The following is a 17,648-nucleotide window of genomic DNA, read 5'->3' on the forward strand; positions in this document are numbered from 1 at the left end:
AGGAATTATCTTAATAACTCTATTATTTATTATGTCTCAGTCCATCCTGAGCTTTCATTTTTGCTTTTGATTTCTCACATCTATATTTTAGGGTAGGTAGACATTGATCATTGTTTTTCTTTGGTCCTTTTACTTTTTTAATATGGAAATGTATGTTTTGTTTTTTCCTTTTTAGGGGCTGCTTTCTTACCTCATCATTGATAGGCACACTTGCACTAAGCCTTACAATACCTCTGTCTATAATAGCTGACATGTGTATGCAAAAGGTAAGATAAGCTATTTATTAGATATTTTATGTATATTATTAAACACAGAGCTAATGAAGGTTTAGGGATGTGACTGAATTATAAGGGATACAACCATGAAAAATACTTGATGCCTTCTCTCCCAAGGTGCTCTACTACATAGAGATGTAAAAAGTACCCAAAGAGCCCAAGCGGGTTTGGCTCAGTGGATAGGATAGAGAGTTGACCTCCTGGGTTTGATTCCAGTGAAGGGCATGTACTTCAGCTGCAGGCTCCGCCCCGCCGGGGCCCTGATCGGGGCTCCTGTAGGAGGCAACCAATCACTGTTTTTCTCTCACATCGATGTTTCTCAGTGTCTTTCCCTCTCTCTTCCACTCTCTTTAAAAAAAATCAATCAATGTAAAAATATCCTCAGGTGAGAATTAAAATAAAAATGCCGAAAGAAATGGATAATATCTTGCATTTTTAGCTTTTCAATTTTTTATCTTAAGAGTAGTATCTTTATATGTAGCTTTCCATCTTAGAGTAGATATATTCCATATGATCTTTGTTAAGTCCGTGGTATAGAGTAGGGATATATTTTATCATTTAAGTAGTAGTGTTTTGATTTCTAAGATAAAAACCCTGCTAATACTACTATAAATATGTGAGGTATATGAGAAGTGTTGCTTCTCAGCAAATGTTCATTTCTTTCTGAACTCAGCAGGGCAGGGGCCTCCTCCCTCTTCTATGAAGTCCTGGTCTTGATACGGGGATCTTGTGATAAATATTGGCAGTACTGCAGAAAAGAGAATCTGTGTCTCTCCCAACAGCCTGAAGGGAGGAGTTTCTTTAGTGCTCCTAAAGGTTAACAAGGAGAAAAGAGATGTGCCATTGGCTAATGCTAAAAGATGTAATGTAGCATGGACCACTCAGTTCAGTATTTGTAAGCTTTTAAGTAACAAAATGGTGTGTGTGCGCGCGTGTGTGTGTGTGTGTGGGGGGGGGGGGTGGGGGGGAGGTGTTGGTTTAATATAATTGGAAGAGGAAATACTTGAAAGCCCAAAGGCATAATGTGAAGAACTTATAATCAGATTTTGAAAGCTAATTTTCTTTAGATCTTTTTGCACTTTTTAGGATAAAGTCAAAATACTCTTAAAGATATCTATCTTCTTTATTAAAAAAAAAAACTATACTGATATTTAACATGGTTTTGTGGTTTAGTAAATTCTTATTTATCATGGTTAAAAATGGACATCTCCTTAATTGAGAATTAATTATCTTACATAGCATGCATTTTCAAAGAATGTCAAAATTATAAAATATATATAATACTAAAGTTACACATATTAGATTCTCTTTATAGATTTAAATAATATCCAGGTCCTTTACATCTCAGGGTCATAATCTTGAATATGAACCAAAATTGTTATAGTGAAATTGAGGAAGTAAGGATTTTGGTAGACCACTATGCAATTGAACTTTAATGTTCCGATATTTTGAAAACATTAGCTTTTGTACATTTGAAAAATAAAATTGAAGGTTAATTTTAGGGAATTTAAAAAAAGGAAATGTCATGGGGGATCTCATTTTATTAAATGATTTTATAATTTGTTTAATCAAATACTTTAAGATGAAGGTAAAACAAGAGAAAGTGTGTGTGTGTGTGTGTGCGTGTGTGTATATATATATATACACACACACACTAGAGCAGCGGTTCTCAACCTGTGGGTCACGACCCCTTTGGGGGTCAAATGACCCTTTCACAGGGGTCACCTAAATACATCCTGCATATCAGATATTTATATTATGATTCATAACAGTAGCAAAATTACAGTGATGAAGTAGGCCATGAGGAATTATATTAAAGGGTCGCAGTATTAGGAAGGTTGAGAATCACTGTACTAGAGGCCTGGTGCATGAAATTCATGTACTGGGGAGGGGGGGTGTCCCTCAGCCCGGCCTGCCGCCCTCTCACAGTCTGAGACCCCTCGGGGGATATTCACCTGCCGGCTTAGGTCCAACCCCTCCACCCCCCGACAGAACTGTAATAACATATCACAACTAGACCATAACATACTTTTTTAAAATTTGAGCTGACAGCCAGACATCCCTCTCGCAGTCCAGGACCCCTCACTCCTTACCGACCCCTGCAGCGGAGGTGGGAGAGGCCCCCGCCACGACCTCTGCGCTCGCCAGCTGTGAGTCCAGCTTCTAGCTGAGCAGCGCTCCCCCTGTGGGAGTGCACTGACCACCAGGGGACAGCTCCCGCATTGAGTGTCTGTCCCCTGGTGGTCATTGTGTATCATAGCAACTGGTCATTCTGGTCGTTTGGCCTTAACGGTCACTTAGGCTTTTATTATATAGATATGTCATTGATTAGAAAAACATATCCAAGTGGTCTTTTCTGGATTGTCTTCACATATATTATTAGGCAACCATTTAAATGAATAAGCTGAGTCTGGTGGAATTGAAGGTTGGGAGATGCCTTCTGGAAAAAGTCACAGGGCAGGCCCCAGAGCTATACTAGAAAAGCATGATGGGAGAAATGTACTTGCATGGGAATTTTTTATTCTATTAGCCAATCATGTTTATATATACTTTCTGAAATTTTAGCATTTATTAACAATATTTGTGCTTAAAAATATTATTTGAACTTATTTATAATTGACATGTTGTATAATAGGAACTATATCTGATTACTAGTATACTTAGACTTATTTTCAGATATATTTAGGAATTATATATTTTTTATATAGGCAATTTTCTTTGTTAATAGGTGTCTTCATTTTTAAAAATTATCTTCTTAGCTTCTTGGAAATCCAGTAGTAAGTTTTATAGTATGTGGCAACATGCACCTGCATTGTTACAAGTGAACTTTCCTTTAAAAGTCATCTAGGGTTTCACCTACCTTTATAAAGTTTGCTTTAATTCAGTTATAGGGTTTTTAGTTGAATATTCATGAAATCATTCTGTCAACTAGATCTACATTTTAGCCCTCAGTATTCATAAGTTTTTCTGGTCTTGAGTCATTTAAGTGCATTGTGGCTTTTCTAGATGAGAAAATGTTCTAAGATTTTGTTATACCAATAATTTGATAACAGCATGAAGGCTTTTTATTTTCTCTTACTGACTGATCTTTCCTGGCATTCTTAGGCTGACTCAGCCTGTGGGTTGTACCGTGCACTCAGGATGTGCATGTTAAATTGTCAGTTATTGTTCATGTGTTTATACATTGTGAGTCCCTCATAAAAAACATCATTCTCACAAAACCCCTTTGCTCTGTCTAATGGTGGTTTGAAGTGAAATAGTATATGTTTCCCACCAGAGGGAGTTCTTAGTTGAATCTAGGTAGTAAAGGTAAACTGAAAGAGAAGAATGATTTTTTTTTTGTAACTTTATGGCATCTCATTATTTTTAAATTTCTTGACAACCCTCATAAAATGATGGGTTGGAGGGTCTGACTTGATGGCTGAGGACTCTGCACCACTGAGGCGTAGCTTGCTGCTTGTCTTCTCTGGCTCACATTTCTCACATTCCTATTTGTAGTCTTTATTTTACTTTTGAAATTTTTTTGTTACTAGATAATCAAGCTCATTTTAAGTGTCAGGATTAAAATTTGTTGCCAATTGTTAATAAAAGGTTTATAGAAGTTGAAGTTAAGAGTTTAATCTGTTTTTAATACTATCTTAAGAACTGTAACAACACAACATATCACAACTAGACCATAACATACTTTTTTTAAAATTTGAGTTTTTAAGATGACTTCAGAAACTGAAGGGCAGGATCAAGTTGAGATAAATAATAATCAGTGAATGGGAAATGGGCAACGTGATCCGTAAGACAAAAGCTTAGAGTTTCATAATTCTGTTCTCAGCCATACTGTGCCTAATAAGTGAAAAGCATGCCTTTCTGGCTTTCCTTTAGGCTGTTTCCCAAGTGAGAAATATTTTTGTTGGTAATTTAAGCAAGTAGTTAAGATGTTGAAGTCCTGAATCCTTTTTAATAATAATATACTTACGAATGTATTGTCAGTACTTAGTATTACTAGTATTTTCTTGGCTTGTTAACTTATTCCCGTAACTTTTCATAAATGGGAAACTTACATTAAAGAGGAAAATCGTCTTCATAATAATGATTGTGTTTTTTTTCTACCTTTTATTTTTAGGTGCAGTTTTCTTGGTTATTTTTTGCAGGCGCTATCCCTGTATTTTTTTCATTTTTTATTGTAACTCTCCTATGCCATTATAATAATTGGGATCCTGTGATGGTGGGAATCAGAAGAATTTTTGCCTTTATATGCAGAAAACATCGAATTCAGAGGTAGATTTAGCTACAATATAATTTTTAAACAAATAATGTTTGCTAAATAAAATGGGAATCATATTATGCTGGCCTAAATTTTAGAGATTTTGTGAATTATTGAAAGATTATAATTATATATGTACTATGCCAGGCAAAATTAAAATAATTTGTTCAGATCCTTAGGTTATAAGATAGTTTCTTCACAACTACTTTTAAAAAATGTTTTGATTTACAGGTAAAACTAAAGTTCTTACTGTTTTGCTATAACACATTTAAATGTAGAGAACTCTTATTGGTTTTAATAAAATTCATAATAAAATATAACATTGCTTCAAAATTTTTTTCAATTTTTTTAAACAGAGAGAAAGCTTTCATATTCTATTATAGAAAGAACTTGAGACAAGTTGTTGAGAAATTTTGCCCTAGTCTTAGTTCTGACCACACAGCTTCAGCCATCTCTATGGATCATTTTTAAGGGTTCCTTTTAGCTCTAAAGCTTTCCTTAACTGTTGCCTTTTTTTAAAAGGGTTTCAGAAGACAGTGAACAGTGTGAGAGTCTTATTCCTATGCACAGTGTTGCTCAGGAGGATGGAGCAAGCTAGCTGTTGTCAGTCGTCCAGGTTTGTATGTTAGCTGGCCTTAGTGTTGACTAATTCTAATTCTTGTATTGCTTATATACAAAATTGAATTTTCGTAATTAGTTGTTTGAGAGGCTATACAACCAAGAGGCTAATGGAGTTAAACTGCCTGGGTTTCATTTCCAGCTTCACCATGTACTAGCTCTGTGACCTTAAAACAAGGTTCCTAACCTCTCTGTGCCTCAGTTTTCTTATTTGTGGAAACGGAGTTATAATAGAAATTCCCTCATTATTAAGGGAGTATTAAACATAAGTTTAAACTTCATAAGTTTAAAGTACATACAGTATTAGTGCCTGACTCAAACTAAGTGATTCCAAGTTTTAACTGTTACTTTTATTCATGTCCACCATCATCATTTTACCTATGATATACTTTAGAAACATGTTTTTTCTCTAAGTATAACATTCAGAAAAAATGCAATACTTGGATATGTATTCAGTCTTTTTGTTATGCATGTGTTATTATAACTGGCCCCGTATGTATCCTGATTCTCTGCTTTTTCATTTAACAATGTTTGAAGAACATTTCCCCAGTTTTTAAAAATTTTAAGAAATATTATCTTTTATATTTCTTATATGAATGAAAAAGTACATTACATTTTATATTTTGCTGAATGAATGTTTAAAATATATCTGACATATGTCTTTGTCCGGTACAAAAGTGATTATTTAGAATGAGAGATCATAATAAGTTACTGAAATTCTGGGCATGCAGGTTCTTTTTTCTGAGATAACTTTAGGCAGCTGAGATTGAAATGTATCCTAATTGCAACTGGGGGTTCCCCTCCTCACATAGAACATGGAGCAACTCCTGTCAATTCCTTGTAATCACACGGACCTTGAAACTTAAGTAAATTCCTCATGGTAAATTCATATACAAGCTAATTGTCTTGGTTTTGTGTTTTTCTGTGATTGGTCATTTTCTTTTTGTTATGATGGTTATACGTGCCCGTAGTTCAAAAGGGTTCGAGTTCTACATGACATCTTACACAAAGGAGCTCTCCCTGCTCTGCACTGTCTATCCTGTGTTCACTCTTTTCCCATTCTCAGGAATCACTTTAAACTCTTAGTGGAGTCTTTGGTATTTTCCTCCCTGGCACTCTAAAGTACCATGACTATACTTCTGTTTCTTGCTTTCTCAGTTTTAGGCATATTCAGTTGATTTTCCCACTATGGTAAATGAGGATGGGTTACTTTCAAGTGCCTCCCTCCTCTGTTCTCACCCCACTTGCCTATTTGCCAACACTATATCACTCCTTCCTTCTTATCAACCCAGTATCATTATTACATAATTTTGTGTAGATCTCTAGTCAACTTTTACATTGTTATGACTATACAAATGTTGCTTTTATCTGAGCCATATAGGTTTGTGCTTGGCATTTCCCCAATCCAGAGACCCTCTGTTACTACTTCTTCTTTTAGGAATAAGCCCCTTTTGGGAGGCACCAACTGTGAAAAATAAAAGGAGGGCATCTGTTTTCTAACTGCTTTTTCTATAAAATTTGCACCAGTCTGCTTGTTTTTAGTCGTGTCTTCATTTTAGAGAAATAACTGGTCAATTTCTCTACTGCTAGCTAAGAGTTAGCCACTATTTTCTTGTCTCTGCTCTGCTCTTTGTCCACATGGTTTATTCCTTTTAAAAAGTTCCTTTATTGTCTTTTTACTGAGATTTTTAGGGACAGAGTAGAACTAATATGTGTTTATTTGCCATCTTTAAATTAAAAAAATACATGTAGTTATTCTTTAAAGCTTTTTATTGCTATGACATACATTTTCCCTCCCTAGTATGCTGTGCATTATCCCCGTATTCACACTTAAGTTTCGATATTTATGGAAGTGAGAGCTGGATAAAGGGGAGAAAGTGAAGACAAAAGAAAATGGGCTACAATAAAGCAATAAAGTAGAACAGGTTGGGCAGGAGTCTGTCTCAATTCGGGTAATGGTGGAATACACCATGATTAAACTTATTACATGATCTTTAAGTAGTGCTGGGTGTCAGCCTTTGACACTGCTATAGAACTCAATTACATGTGTTCTCAGGACTCACCTCAAGTTCATATATCCAATTATATATACTACATAGATTGTGTTTGATGTATATTTCAATGTTAAGATAATTTGCTTTTTAAAATATAAACTATAGAAAATTAAAGCTATGATAGCTGTTATCTAATGATTTTGTGTTTGCTTTTATTTTCAGCTTGACAATGGAACATTATATATAAGCGAAGAGACAATCTCTGGCAAGGTTTTGGAGAAAAATGTTTCAGTGCCTACTCTGAAAAATAACATTTTCAGTTCTTTGGAACTCTAAAATATATTTTCCTCATATTGGTGTTCTTCATTTTCATAATGAAGTTCTTTGCTATATAGCTGTGTACACGTCACCACAGTTATAGGAAGTTTCAGTCCACAGTCTGTCTAAAGGACCACCTGCCTTACACATCTCAAGGAATTCAGCCGATGAAATAATCTGAACTAATCAAGGGATAAAATCCTAATGTCTGGAGATTTTATCTTCACCTATTATTTGTTAAATGCTGGACTGTATTATGAAAATGTTTCCAAGAAATCGTTTAGTATATAGATCAATGTTTGTATAGGTAAAATGCTAAATTAAGCTGCCTATAATAGGTACAGATTATATTTCTGAGTTTTGTAGAATATTGCAAATTAACACAAAAAATGTTTAATTTATGTGACAAATATATTTACACAAATTTGGTTAGACTTCAGAAAGAATATTTGAGAAAAGGTCTGGTTCACTTACACTACATATACTGTGTTATCCTTTCATAGCATTAGGTGCCTTGTATTTTAAATCTGTGACAAACCATGACAAATTTTTAAAGGGGAAATATTGTAAAATGAAGAATCATGTATTTCTAAAGCCTGTATTGCTGTAAATTTAATTGATAAAGCTCTGTTTAATTTAGAGTTTTGAAGAAATATTCTCTCTTCAATTAAGACATTTTCATAGTGGAATGACTTAAATTGAAGTGATAAAAGAGTATTATGAAAATAAAGTGTTTATATATATGTGTGTATTATAGATCTATCAGTTGGTTTCTGATTTTTTTTTCACATAAAAATGTGTCACATTACTATGGAACTGGATGCCTCTTCTTTATATAATTCTAGGTTTTTAAAAAAAATAATTTTTAATGGATAAAATACCAGAGAAGGAAGGCAAGAAATTCTTATTAAATTACATTTAAAATAAATCTACCAAGTTTAAATTAATTATAAAATCCTCCTAATTTTAACTCCTATACTTAGGTCTTATGTATCCATATTGTGCAACTGTTCCTGGATTCTCGTCACTGTAGACATTGGGAATGAATGTATGTCTCAGGATTCATCCAGGCTTTTCAAGTTCATTACTCTGCAAAATTTCTTATCACTATTTAAAAAATTCCCTTTGCTATGTTTAGCTTCAGTTTGTGTTATTCACATTCTTTTTAAAAAAATCTTTATTGTTGAACATACTACATATGTCCCCTTTTCCCCCAATTGACCCCTTTAGCCTGCCCTGCTCCGTGCCCCGCCCCCCCCCCGCCTTCACCACTTATCTGTATCCATGGGTTATGCATATATGCGTACAAGTTCTTTGGTTGATCACTCCCACCCACCCACCTTCCCACATCTTCCTCTGAGATTTCTCAATCTGTTCCATGCTTCCATGTCTCTGGATCCACTCTGTTCTTAAAAGTGCTTTAGTGTTACCATGAGTCTATAATGAAGTTTAACCCTCTTTCTGCCTGTTCTGAGAACTCATATTAATTTAAGATTGTGTATGATATCACATTTTAAAAACAGATGACTGCTTTCCTGTTTGGTACCACCAATAATTCCTGTTAAGCTAAAAGTAATACTGATTTTGTTAGCTTGACACAAGGTTAAGGCATGTAAAGAGTGAGGACTTCTAAGGAATTTTCTCCTAAAAAGAACTTAGTGAAGTAACATTTCAATCACTCAAAGACTAGTTTTGATTGAAGTTTATTATCTAGCCACCTCTGCTTTTTGTTTTTGCTGTTTGACAGTTCACCAATACCTTCAGCAGTTTAGAGGGTAAGTAGTTGAAACTGGAAGTAACATTTAAATTTTAATTTATTTAGGTAGGAGAAGAGGTTGAACTTAGAATTTTTGGTTCTTCATGTGGCCTATGTTCACGTCTTACAGATCGCGTGTTCTCACTCAGGATTCGGGGAGTATTAAGCCTTCTGTAACGTGCTGGATAGATCTTGAGGAGGACTTCTGGTAGGCAGCTGCTCAGCTGGTTTATTATCGAAGAACAACTGTAGAAGGAAGCACCATTAAATTGCTTAACTGAAGTAAGAATTACTGCTGTTTGCTTGCCCACCTATTGTTTTTCCTCTCATGTTTTATTTATCTGACTGATTTTGTATTTGGTTACTGTACCTAGAGTGAGCAGCAACTGAGGACAACTTCCTGCACTTTGTAGTTAAGGGTTCATCTTCTCGAGATAAAGTGTGATGGAGTACTTGCACTCTGTGATTTCCCAGAAATGTAGGCATCAAGCCCTAGGATCATAGCAGCCACCTGGCAGGCCTCTGGAAATGCTGGGGAGATTGCATCCTCTTTGAGCAGTGTTGGCTCATGTTTATGGTTTTCTGAATCTGAAGATACAAAGAGAGAGTCTAATACCTCATTGCAGTCTTCTTTTCTTCGCATACATAATTTAAATCTCATTATTATATAATGCTTCGAATTATTCCCTTGACTGAAGGAAGTTCGCTGTTTTCTCAAAGACTTTCTGTTACTAAACATTAGAATCTCTACTAAAAACTGAAAGAAAAGGCAGCCTTGGAATTTCTTAGATGAATGCTTTTTGGAGCTTAGAAAGGCTATTTAGATGTATGTAATGCACCCATTTTTATTCTTTTAAGTAAATTTTGATTTTTTTAAAAAATTGAAATATTGGCTTCTATCAGCCTGACTTAATTATAGAGTAAACCAATTTCCCCTCTGAAAGCTGATGAATAAAGTTCATTGTTGCTATAGATGTGAGCTCATGGGTTAAATGTGGATATTCTCAAAGGTGTGAGGCTTGTTTCAGGAAGAATGTTAATGCTCCCTTTGCAATCAGTCATGCAGAGCCCAAGTTGGGGTTGCGGAATATGACTTCAGTGGAAGCCAAGGTTTTTCATAATGCACTGTGGTCAGGTCTAGCACAAATTCTCTGTGTGCTGGTTGAAGAAACACAATTTAAAGACAATAAACTAGGAATTAATTAGAAATGTTGTTTCTTTTTTCATAATCATACCAGCAAATAAATAAAATGTTATTTTAAGTATTTCCAGTTGTAATCCTGCTTCATTTCTCTCTGCTTTTGAGATATTCTTTATTACTAAATACTATTTTAGGAAAAATTCACAGAAATAACAGATGAATATTATCTGTGATATCTGTAGATTTAACTTATATAGCTAACATATTGTGTGCTGGTTTTTTAACAATGACATGACATACATGAGCGTTTCAGTTTACAGAATTTGAAGTTCTCCTGTAATGTTTGTTAAGTATCCAAACTTCCATTTAGATAACAGGTACCTTTTTAGAGTTACAATAGTTAGACCCACATTTCCTTCTTTTTATGGTATTAACCTCATGCATCTGTACCAAAATTTATAATACAGTGTTTCATAGTTTGTGTACTGAGATATTTCCTATATTAACACTTTATAGTATATTCTTAATCTCCTTTGGCTAGTGAATTAAAGCCGAATTTATCTAATATCAGCATGCTTTGTTTTGTATCTATATATATAAAAGCCTAAGTGACTGGACAACCAGCAGGTAGCTATGATGTGCACTGACCACCAGGGGGAAGACACTTAATGCAGGAGCTGCCCCCTGATGGTCAGTGCACTCCCACAGCCAACCTCCCGCAGTCCCTCCCCCACAGCTGACTGGCCCCAATCGGCCCCCATCGCTGGCCAGGCCAAGGGACCCCACGTGCACAAATTCATGTACCAGGCCTCTAGTGTTTACATAAAATGAGAGGGCATCATTCTGACCAAGTTGCAGCATTGAAACTTTATCTGATGGGTCTATGTTGAGTAATCAACCCCGTGTGCAAACACTCTCAAAGAAGGAATAGTATAGAAATCATTTTATATAAAAGCTCCAGTATCAGACCCAGAAGGCCAGAGGTAAGGGAAAGATGAAATATTTATTATAAATTAAGGAAACAGTCTTAGATATAGTCTCCTTGGTGTGGATAATTTAATGCAGATTTTTACCTCAAGTTTGTTACTAAACCTGAAATTTTATTCCTCCATCTATTTAATAAAAAAATATTTCAGACCCTGGAGTATTTAAAATTTAAACATGAAATTAATTTTAATTTCTGCGAATGTTACTAATTCTGTTATAATTTGGGGTCAAAACCCATTTTTTGGAGACAATTGCTTATTCATATACTATGTAATCTGGGAAATTTATACTATGAAGAACCTAATGTAAAATATGCATGATTTACTTTAATGCATTGTTTGTGTAAAATCATTTGCATATTCTATTATAGTATTTCCTAATCTCAGTAAAAATACACAAGCCAAGATCCATCTTTGTACAAGCCAGTATTTGATTTCTAGTTTTCTTTATTAAAACATTTTCACTCATTCTTTCATGCCTCGATGTCTAAGATGTATCTCAGGTACCTGATAAGTTAGATCTTCCTGTGAACAACATGGTCAGTTTTGAGAGACCAAACACGCTCAGTGAGTTGCATCTTCCGCATGTTAAAGTCTAAAGCCAATGTAAAAGGTGAAGTTCTGGAATAATGTATTCTTGGGAAGGTTTCCTGGAGGAGATCCATATTCCATTTTGTGATAAGGCCACTCCAACGAGTTTTCCTCTAAGTTGGAATAGCTCACTCTTTTACTGAGGATTGTAGCAGTCAGGGTTCTACCAAGAAAAGAAAAACTACTTGAGGATTTATACGCGAATTTAAAACGATTGCTCAGTGTTAAAAGAGCTGAGAGGACAGGCAAAAGACTGAGGTCACTCAGAAATTAGTAACAGCAGGAAGCCAGTACTATCCCAAGGCTAATTGGACAAAGGAAGGAGGTGGGGCAAAACTCAAGGCCAGGGTCATGCAAAGGAAGCCGAACTGTAGCAGAGAAGAGCAGGGTCTTAGAGGTGATGCAGCTGATGGCAAAGCAGTACTCTGGCTTCTCTTCCTTCTGTCATTGACTCCGGTTGGCAACACCTGACTGGAAGCCAGAGGCCCCAGGAGCTTGGGAAGTGTGGCCTGTAGGTGTCAGGGAGCCAGAGTCCACAGGCCCAGACCTGGCCCAGGCACTGAGGAGCTGGCTTGCACTGGGAGGCCAGGTTGTGTAGAGAACGCATATCCTTAAGGAGTAGAATCAACAGATAAAGATGACAGTACAAGAAATACTCTGGAAGCATCATTGGCTTTGTCTCAGGTCCACTCCAGAAAGAGGATTTGGAGGAAATGCCTGCCCTGGACTTCATTTCTCATTCGTATCCCTCCTCTACTACTTCCCACTCCCTCCTTTCCTTGTTCCTTCTCTCCCCCAAACAGGGCTAGTGGGAAATGTGAGCAACAGTATTGCTTTTTAAAAATCAAACATGAAAATAGAACATGAAAAGCATGTGTAGTGCCTAACAGGAAAAGAGCTAAAGCATTCAGGATACTACAGTCATGGAAGTGTTGGGAAAGAGGAAGCAATTTCTTAAATGACTCATGAAAGATAGAAAAACCTTAAGGAATTAGTGTTCTCAAAACTTTATTTAGAACTTCATCTACCTAATTACTTAGAAAAGTCACTTAATCTTACGTCATCCCTCACCTTTAGAGAAAAAAGTGTAAACCAGTTCACAAATTATAGGGTCACTGTTTTACCACTGGAAGCATCTCTACAGACTATCTAGTGACAGAATTAGGGTGACCATGTGTCCCAGTTTGTTAAGGACAGTCCCAGTTTACATCTGCTTCCTAGTATAATTATTAATAGTGCCTCCTTTCACTCAAAACTGTCATAGTTTAGATAAAAAGTTATATGACCATCTGACCACCCCAGTATACCTGTTTCTGACAGCTCAGCCTGACAAATCTCACCCATTCTGGACCAATTGCTTGTTCTTTGCACTAGACCCATATGCGTGCTTAAAGGAAGATTTCTGGCCAACAGGTTGGGGGCTCTTGCTCAGGATGCTGAGTCTTACCTGGTATGCGCTTTCCCCTGAAGCGGAATGCTAGGGTTCTTCATGGAGGTTAAGCGAGGAACCAGATTATTCATACCAATTAGCCTCTAGATTGTTGACCCGAATTTTCCTTCCTAAGGCCATAAACCAGTTATTAGCAAGAAATAAGAATTAACAAATATGTATTTTTATTTTTCAGCTCTATTGAGGTGTAATTGAAGAAATAAATTGTAACATTTAAATTGTATAATGTGGTGATTTGATATTTGTATTCATTGTGAAAGGATTCTCACCATCAAATGAATTAACATGACCATCACCTCACACACTAACCCTTTTTGTGTGTGAGAACTTTTAAGATCTACTCTCCTCAAATTTCAATTATACAATAAAGTATTATCAACTATACCCACCATGCTATACTTTAGATCCTTAGAACTTATTCATTTTATAAATGAAAGTGTGTACCTCTTACCAACTTCTACTTATTTCCCCCACTTCCCAGCCCTTAATTCTCTATTTCTGTGAGTTTGACTTTATTTTTATTTCCCACACATAAGTGATAGCATACAGTAATTGTCTTTCTTCTGTCTGGTTTATTTCACTTAGCATAATGCTCTTTAGGTTCATCTATGACAAATGGCAGGACTGCCTTCCTTTTTTTTTTTCAGCCTTCCTTTTTAAGTCTGAATAATACACACACACACACACACACACACATACAATCTTAATTGATCCATCAACAGACATTTAAGTTGCTTTCATACATTGGCTATTGCAAATGTTGCAATGAACATGGGAGTACAGATATCTCTTTGAAGTAGTGATTTTATTTCTCTAGATATGTAAGTGACATTGTTGATTTATATGATAATTATACAGAATGTTTAATTTCTTGAGAAACCTCCTTACTGTTTTTCACAGTGGCTATATCAGTTTACATTCCCACCAAAAGTCTTTTCTACACATACTCACCAGCTTTCATCTTTAAAAAAATATATATATTTTTATTGATTTCAGAGAGGAAGGGAGAGGGAGAGAGAAACATCAATGATGAGAGAGAATCACTGATCGGCTACCTCCTGCATGCCCCACACTGGGGATTGAGCCCCAAACCCAGGCATGTGCCCTGACTGGGAATGGAACCTCGACTTCCTGGTTCATAGGTTGACAACCACGGAGCCACGCCATCAGCATTTATCTTCTGTCTTTTCAGTAATAGTCATCCTAACAGGTGTGAGGGGAAAATTCATTGTGGTTTCAGTTTGCATTTCCCTGATGATTAGTGATGTTGAACATCTTTCATATACCCATTTATACATCTCTTTTGGAAAAATGTTTGTTCAGGTCCTTTGCCTGTATTTAAATCAGGTTGTTTTGTTTTGTTTTGACTGTTGAGTTGTATTAGTTCCTTATGTATTTTGAATATTAACTTCTAATTGGAAATATGGTTTGCACACATTTTCTCAGATGCACTTATATTTTGTTAAGGTTTCCTTTGCTGTGCAGAAGCTTTTTAGTTTGATGTAGTCCCACTTGTTTGTTTTTGCTTTTGGTGTCAACCCAAAAAGTCATTGTCTAGACCCATTTCAATTCCCATGTTTTCTTTTAGTGTTTTGCAGTTTCAGGTCTTATGTTCAAGTCCTTAATCGATTTTGAGTTGAACTTTTTAAAAAATATATTTTGATTTTTTACAGAGAGGAAGGGAGAGGGATAGAGAGTTAGAAACATTGATGAGAGAGAAACAGATCAGCTGCCTCCTGCACACTCCCTACTGGGTATGTGCCAGCAACCAAGGTACATGCCCTCAACCGGAATTGAACCTGGGACCCTTGAGTCCGCAGGCCGGTGCTCTATCCACTGAGCCAAACCGGTTAGGGCAAGGGTTGAATTTTTGAGTATTGTAAGATAGTGGTGGATTTTATTCTTCTGTGTGTGGATGTCCAGTTTTCCCAACAGCACTGATGGAGGAGACTATCCTTTCCCTATTCTGTATTCTGGGTACCTTTGCCAAAAATTAGTTTACCATGTGTGTGTGGATTTATTTCTGGGCTGCATTCTGTTTCATGATCTATGTGAGTGTTTTTATGCCAATACATGCTGTTTTGATTACTGTAGCTTTGTAATATTGTTTGAAATCAGGAAATGTGATGCTTCTAGCTTTGCTGTTCTTGTGCAAGATTGCTTTGGCTATTTGGAGTCTCTTGTGGTTCCACAGGAATTTTAGGATTTTTTTTTCTTTCTATTTCTGAGAAGAATGCATTGGAATTTTGATAGAAATTGCATTGAGTCAGTAGGTCATTTGGGGCAGTGTGGAAAATTAATTCTTCCAATCCATGAATACAGAATATATTTTAATTTATTTGTGTCTTCTTCAATTCCTTTAATCATTATCTTACAGTTTTTAGTGAACAGGTCATCCACCTCTTTGGTTAAATTTACTTCTAAATATGTTATTTTTGATGCTATTGTAAATGGAATTGTTTTCCTAATTTTTATTTGCAGGATTTTATTGTTAGTGTTTAGAAACACACCTGATTTTCGTACACTGCTGCCTTGTTTAGCATGTCCTGTGAGACTCCTGAATGCTGAGACCTGTTGGATGTCAGAGGCCGGGGACTGTGGGCCTGTACCTTATGTAGCAGCCGTAAAAGTTGGGGCACTATATGTGTGGTCCAAATGCTTTGCTCCCCAGGGGCAAGCTTGGAGTTTGGGGTTCCCTCCTGATTATAAGGTGCTATGCTGGGCGTGGGGTTTGTGGTGAGAGTGTATCTCAGCCCTTCCTACTCATTTTGGTGTATTTTCTTAATCATAATGTGCTGTGACCTTCGAGGCGGGGTTCAGGATCTGAAGGAGGGGCCAACACACAAATGAAAATGCTATACAAGAAACATGAATTTAGAAGGCATTGGGGGCCAGTGGAGCCTCTTTCTTGAAGAGACACACCGAGACCTGGGCTTATCCGCTTTTTATTCAGTTTTAGATACACATCTTGCCCTCAGTAAAGCACGGCAAACAGATAGCAGACAGACCATCTTTAAGGTTAGTAAAGATCAGTAAAGATCCAGTAAACATTTACTTGGAGGCTATCAGGTCAGGAAATTGCTTCGAGCCACCACTATCTCAGCACGAACAATCGGTGCTTAGCGTCAGCCCTGCTAACGCTCAAGGTTCATCGGCCTTCCTTGGTGCACTCTCATGATAGTATTGGAAAGCGGTGGCTTCCCACAGTAATGTGCAGGGCATATTGAGTGTAGAGGTCACTCAACTAGTTCCGGATTTCACTCACAAGGAATTGATTCATGTGTGGCTGTATATTTGGTGTGTCCCAAGAGGGAGGGAAAGTCATGCGCCTTCTGTACAACCATCTTGGCGAGGTCCTCGGCATGACATTCTTAAGTGGCAATATCTTCTTTGGGCCACACAGGCCTTCTTCTTGTCTGAGCAGCCCCATTTGAATCGCGCTGACCACCACAGTATTTGGTTTTAATTGGCACTGAAAAGAAACACCTACAATCAAATCTAGCCACATTGACCCAAATCACCTGCTGAGGACACTTAAAATATGCAGTGGATACTGTTTTCATAGTAAGGAAAAAGCCTTGATAGGTAAGCCACTCTACCTTCAACAGAAAATAGCAGGTAACATGCTTTTGTTAAATGACCAGCTACTGCACCATCTCTTAGTGTCTTGAATCCCAGGAAGACCTGAAACCTAATCAAGATGGTGAGTCCTGAAAACAGGTGGGTGCATTTTAAAATTGCTGTAATGAGGGAGCAGCTATCACTTCCTGGAACTACCAGGAAACATTTCTGGCAAATATCCAAAAAGAATGCAAATAGGCCCATGAGGGGGACTATAAACCGTGTGAGCATTGGGAAAGAAAGAACACAGAAAGGTCCTCAGCGAGCAGTGTGAAATGTGGTCAGGTGCTTTAACAGCACCAATTATGAAAGTTCTGTAAACGTGATGGAGAGGAAAAGAAGAGTGACCTTGACCGACAGCATCAGCCAGACCTGAAAAAATCCCAGAAGTTCAACCAAGGGCATGGAAGCACTTCAACAATTAAAGTAGGGCAGAGCTGCGAGACCTCTCCTTTTGGGTGCATGTAATTCAGAACTGTAGTATTAGCCCTATGTTCTTGGATAGTGTTGAGAAACCACTCAATCTTGGGTGTGCTTATGTGAATGTGAATTTTCAACTCATTAAACTTTTTTTTGACACTTTACCTTAGATGCATTTTTAAGTATACCTGTCTGAAACTATTTCTCATTTCAAGTCCTG

The 17,648-nt window shown here is 36.7% G+C and overlaps 1 protein-coding gene across 4 annotated transcripts in view; it reads left to right on the plus strand.

Moving 5' to 3' along the window:
• Nucleotides 1-8,271, plus strand: part of SLC35F5 (solute carrier family 35 member F5) — a 45,027-nt gene extending 36,756 nt beyond the window's left edge. For 3 of the 4 annotated variants that reach the window (XM_015562509.1, XM_006761596.2, XM_015562508.1), the window contains 4 exons: nucleotides 176-266; nucleotides 4,393-4,547; nucleotides 5,056-5,149; nucleotides 7,368-8,271. In XM_015562509.1, coding sequence (XP_015417995.1) covers nucleotides 176-266; nucleotides 4,393-4,547; nucleotides 5,056-5,131 — 322 coding nt within the window. In that variant the 3' untranslated portion in view covers nucleotides 5,132-5,149; nucleotides 7,368-8,271. The remainder of the gene's footprint in view (nucleotides 1-175; nucleotides 267-4,392; nucleotides 4,548-5,055; nucleotides 5,150-7,367) is intronic. The other variant, XM_015562507.1, reaches the window with a different exon arrangement.
• The last annotated feature ends 9,377 nt before the right edge of the window (nucleotides 8,272-17,648 follow it).

This window comes from Myotis davidii, unplaced genomic scaffold, assembly GCF_000327345.1.
Source record: "Myotis davidii unplaced genomic scaffold, ASM32734v1 scaffold897, whole genome shotgun sequence".
Lineage (NCBI taxonomy): Eukaryota > Metazoa > Chordata > Mammalia > Chiroptera > Vespertilionidae > Myotis > Myotis davidii.